The sequence below is a fragment of the Sinocyclocheilus anshuiensis genome, unplaced genomic scaffold (assembly GCF_001515605.1).
Source record: "Sinocyclocheilus anshuiensis isolate Anshui unplaced genomic scaffold, SAMN03320099.WGS_v1.1 scaffold595, whole genome shotgun sequence".
NCBI classification, from domain to species: Eukaryota; Metazoa; Chordata; class Actinopteri; order Cypriniformes; family Cyprinidae; genus Sinocyclocheilus; species Sinocyclocheilus anshuiensis.
The window spans coordinates 200,957-206,555 of record NW_015551037.1 but is presented as its reverse complement, the minus strand read 5'-3'; the positions used below and the strand labels follow the sequence as shown (position 1 = coordinate 206,555).

Genomic DNA, 5,599 nt, shown 5'->3' with positions numbered 1-5,599 from the left:
ATTTTACTCTTAGTAATTTAATAATTTAATACATTTCATAATTTAAAAGTTTAGTTCAGAAGTATTGAATCGGTATCGATATCGACGATACTGCCTTGAAAAATATCGGTATCGTATCGGAAACAAAATAATTGGTATCTCCCATCCCTCAGACGTTTCAGAAACGTTTTCATGAGCAACAGAAACACTTTTTAATATAACAATTAGCAAATCTGAAATCAAGAGATTTATGTCAGTTGAAGTAAGAAAGATATGGCAAAAGTTGTGGGATAGTGGAATAAAAGGAAGGCACCTTTACCAGATACAGGGGTGTGTAGTTGAAGAGAGAATAAGATGTGGGAGCAGGAAGAAAGATGTTATCATAACAAGAATGAGGATTGGACATTCAGCTTTAAATTTCAATTTACACAAAATAGGGAAGCATGAAAATGGAAGATGTGATAAATGTGGGAATCCAGAAACAGTAAAGCACATTCTTCTAGAATGTGATGCGTATGAAAGAGAAAGAAATCAACTTAATCATAAATTAGGTTTGATGGGACATGATAAAGTATCACTCAAGATATTACTAGGGGATAGACAAATGCAATCAAGAATTAAAGAAGTGTTCAATTATCTAAAAAAGACAGGAAGTATGGAAAGAATATAAATTGTAATTGTGGTATAACATTTTTATTTTTTATTTTTTTTAATGTCCTTATCTCTACCAAATCTGTTCACTCCACACTCCAGATCAGTAGGTGGCGGAAATGCACCTTTCAGTTGGTTTGCCAAAACCGCCAATAAACATCAGAAGAAGAAGAAGAAGAAGAAGAAGAAGGACTTGCTGACGAAAGACCAACAACATCCAAGATGGCGGCGGCGGCGAGTTCCCTCGTTTCTTACGGCAGCGGCTCAGATTCGGAAAACGAGTCCGAATTCGGTAACGTTACCAGTCCGCAGAAGGTCGATCCAGACGCGGTAGCTCATCTTCAGCCGTTAAAACCCGGCACTATAACGGCGTTAGCCGTTCTGAATTCCGCGCCCGAAGTCGCCGTGAAGGTAAACAAGAAACGCTTGCGTCAAACACACCTCAGAATGCTTCAGTAACGTTACAGTAGATTTTAATGACGTTAAAGTGGTTTTTAAGTGAACTGTATTTTGAAAAACGCTGCTATGTTTGTGTATTAACTCTGTAGGATAAACAGTCGAGTAAAATGTTAATTTTGGTGTTCTGTTCACTAACTGATAAGTAAAATCGTGTGTTGTGTTTGTCAGGAAGATGTTGAGACCGGTGTTCATCTTGATCCAGCACTCAAAGAAGTCACTTACAACCCTACATATGAAACCATGTTTGCTCCAGAGGTGACTGATGCATGCATTCATATTGTGTTTTTCAGTTATTGCGTGTAATATGTGATATGAGCGTCTTGTTAGGTTGGTTTGAGAAAGACAAACTACTGGTCTGCAATATAAGTTTATTCTTCTTCTTAGACTACATTTCTAAAAGCTGCTCCTCCTAGAGTTTTCAAACTACAACCACCAAACTCAGCCCAGATCTTCAGATTATTCTGACTCGGGTTGCTTGCTCTTTTCAGACTGATGAGACTTACATTTTTTCCTAAAAATGAAAATGAAAAATCATAAAAATTCCATCGACTTACATTGGCGGAATGTTCAAATGAGCCAAGACTATTCAAACTCCAACTGTCAAAATTCAAATTTAAACTCCCAGAATCCCTTGAGACTCAATCAAACTGCCATTCTATGTACTATTTCTAATCATTTTAGACTCATTTAAGCTTCCATTCTACCTAATATTTCTTATCTGTCTATCTATCCAAGCTTAGCAACTTAAGACTTGCTATCAATGTACTATTTCATGCTAACAACATGCCAATCATGCTAGTAAAATGTAGTAACAAGCTAATCATGTTAGAAACATGTTAACAACAAGCTGATCATGCTAGAAACATGCTAGTAAAATGCTAGCAACATGCTTATCATGTTAGAAACATGCTAACAAAATGTTTACGGCATGCTAATCATGCCAGAAACATGCTAGTAACATGCTAATCATGCTAGAAACATGTTAACAGCATGCTAATTATGTTAGATACATGTTAGTAACATGCTAACGACATGCTATTCGTGTTAGAAACATGGAAATCATGTTAGCAACAAGCTAATCATGTTAGAAACATGTTAACAACAAGCCGATCATGCTAGAAACATGCTAGTAAAATGCTAGCAACATGCTTATCATGTTAGAAACATGCCAACAAAATGCTAACGGAATGCTAATCATGCCAGAAACATTCTAGTAGCATGCTAATCATGTTAGAAACAGGTTAACAGCATGCTAATTATGTTAGATACATGTTAGTAACATGTTAATGACATGCTATTGATGTTAGAAACCTGCAAATCATGTTAGCAACATGCTAATAATGTTAAAAACATGCTAACAACATGCTAATAGTGCTAAACCAGAAGCATGCTAGCAATATGTTAACATCATGTAGAAACATGGTAGCAACATCATGTTAAAACCATTCTACCAACGTGCTACCAACGTGTTAAAACATCCTAGCAATATGCTAAATCATGCTATCTGTCTATCTGTCTCAATTTGATTAAAACTGTTTAAAACTTGTCAAGCTTTTACAACTCTTTCAAATTTTCAGGCTAGACTTAAAGGGATAGTTCACCCAAAAATGCAAATGCTGTCATTAATTACTCACCCTCGTGTTGTTCGAAACCCGTAAGACCTTCGTTTGTCTTCGGAGCACAATTTAAGGTATTTTTGATTGAATCTGAGGGCTCTCTGACCCTCCCATAGACAGCAAGGTAACTACCACGTTCAAGGCACAGTAGTCTGTGTGACATCAGCGGTTCAACTGTAAAGTTACGAAGCTATGAGAATACTTTTTTGCGCAAAGAAAACAAAAATAATGACTTTATTCCACATTTTCATCTCTACTGCATTAGTTGTGGACGCGCGTTCACGACAGTACCAGTGATCACGCCGGATCTGGGTCAGCGCCGCCACACGCTCGCATCATGGTATGAGAATAAAAGTTACGCCTTCTTTCTTTGCGTGAACATTTGGGCGGCGTTATGCAATTCTTCCCAGATCGTGAGGTAGATATGTGGGGGCGTGTTAGAACGAGCCGTTTTAGGTAGGCGTGGCTGACTCTTAACTTTTATAAAGAATATCTCTTTGGATTTGAGACTTTAGTCTTTGCAACTTTACAGATTTTCTTTATGCACCAAGAGCTTGTAACACTCCAAAGAGAAAGGAAAAATTGAAATCGCATCATATGACCCCTTTAACCTAAAGTTTGTCTTGACAAATTTTTTTTATCTAGTTTATATCAATTCTCTCATCTCATTCCAGTTTGGACCAACAAACCCGTTCAGATCGAAACAGATGTCCGCCCCGAGAAACATGCTGTCTGGTTACGCCGAACCGGCTCATGTCAACGACTTCATGTTTGAGCAGCAGAGAAGAACGTTCTCCACGTTCGGTGAGAGATACACGTCATTCTCACTCGTGTGTCTTCGAATCACACGCAGAACATGTATACTCAATATCAGATGTGTGTGATTGATCAGGTTACGCTCTGGACCCGTCTGTGGACACCAGTGAGGTCTCATCCAGCAGCTACATTGGAGCCGTGGAAGAAGCGGAGAAAAACAAAGGTTTGATTCATGTCATTCAGCATCTCTTCTTTCATTTTCATCAATTATAAATGTTTCGCAATTATAAATATTGTCAATAACAACATTCAATCAAAGTGGACTCGATCTACACTACCAGTCAAAAGTTTTTGAACAGTAATATTTTTTATCTTTTTTAAAGAATTCTCTTCTGCTCACCAAGCCTGCATTTATTTGATCAGAAATACAGCAAAAGCAGTAAAATTGTGAAATATTTTTACTATTTAAAATAACTGCTTTCTATTTGAAAATATTTTAAACTGTAATTTATTTCTGTGATGCGCAGCTGAATATTCAGCATCATAACTCCAGTCTTCAGTGTCACATGATCTTCAGAAGTCATTCTAATATGCTGATTTGGTGCTTAAAAAACATTGATTATTATTATTAATATTTAAAACAGTTGAGTACATTTTTTCAGGATTCTTTGATTAATAGGAAGATCCAAAGATCAGCATTTATCTGAAATAAAAAGCTTTTGTAATATTATACACTATACCATTCAAAAGCTTGGAGTCAGTATCATTTTTATTTTGGGGGGGGGATAAAAAAAAAAATATAATTTTCTATCTAAAAATTATAGAGATTAATACTTTTGTTTAGCAAGGATGCTTTAAATTGATCAAAAGTGATGATAAAGACACTTATAATGTTGCAAAAGATTTCTATTTCAGATAAATGCTGTTCTTCTAAACTTTCTATTCATCAAAGTAACCTGAAAAAATTATACTCCGCTGTTTTCAACATAATAATAATAAATGTTTTAGAGCAGCAAATCAGAATATTAGAATAATTTCTGAAGGATCATATTATAATGCATTATAATGCTAATTTAATTTTACAAGTCTTTGTTTTCCACCAGGAGACATTTTTTTCATGTCATCTTCATGAATGAAATGTGAATTTTCAAAGTGAATTTTACTGCACAACTGTAGAGTTAAAAAATAATAAAGGGTTTAAAATATTATAAGTGTTTAATAAATGTTGTCTTTGTCACGTTTTTCACCCATGATGAGTTTGCACCCCTGTAAAAGTGTGTGTTGTATGTATGTCAGAAGAAATGGCTGTTAATTCATGCTGTTATTGTTCCTCCTCTAGGGCTGATGGTGTTTGAGACGGGAGCGAAGAAGACAGAGAAGAGGAAGAAGGTGAAAGGTGGAGATGCGTCAGACATCGAGAGCTTCCTCGGCCCCTGGGCCAAATACCAGGATGAGAAAGACGTGGCCAAACCCTCAGAGGTGAGACGTTCAAAGCCTTCAATTTATGATGAGATGAATCGATTTATGAACAAATGATTGTTTTAAAGATGTAAATAAAAATATTGGAAAACGTTTTACAAGAAAACATTATTTATATAGCAATATCTGAATTAAATTTGATTCAAAGTAAATTTTAACATATTTTAAAATAATTTATTATTATTCATGTGTAGGGATGGGTACCGAGATAGAGCCCGACCGATATGGGTTTTTTAGGGCCGATACCGATAGGCAGGGCATTTAACAATTTAACAATACATTTTTTATCCAAAATGAGTCTGACATCAGTGCACTGAACAGTAAAGTTGAAGTTTATTCAATTTTATTCCAATTTCACTACGGAACATTCATTCACGGATTTGCGCTACTGTCTTCAAACACAGACGAAACTTACTAGAGAAGTGTGACATAATCTACATCTGTAAATAAATACAATATAAATTCACGTCTCGCGCACTTTAATGCCCTTTGAATGTAACGTGTACGTTCCCTTCGAAACTGGAATCATGGCGGAATGAGACTTAAGTGAAGTGAAAGTGTTGGCTGGTGTCACTATCTCGCGAACGCGGCGGCGGATCTCCACCAAATTCGGGGGATCCCTTCAGCTCGAGGAGCCCTCTCGAACGCCACCCTCCGCG

The 5,599-nt window shown here is 36.3% G+C and overlaps 1 protein-coding gene across 1 annotated transcript in view; it reads left to right on the top strand.

The window, feature by feature from the left end:
* The first annotated feature begins 804 nt into the window (after positions 1-804).
* Positions 805-5,599, top strand: part of cdc40 (cell division cycle 40 homolog (S. cerevisiae)) — a 17,744-nt gene continuing 12,949 nt past the window's right edge. Inside the window, exons 1-5 of the mRNA XM_016450885.1 lie at positions 805-1,041; positions 1,258-1,344; positions 3,380-3,509; positions 3,598-3,684; positions 4,801-4,940. Of these exons, the coding sequence (XP_016306371.1) occupies positions 853-1,041; positions 1,258-1,344; positions 3,380-3,509; positions 3,598-3,684; positions 4,801-4,940 (633 nt within the window). The 5' untranslated portion in view covers positions 805-852. The remainder of the gene's footprint in view (positions 1,042-1,257; positions 1,345-3,379; positions 3,510-3,597; positions 3,685-4,800; positions 4,941-5,599) is intronic.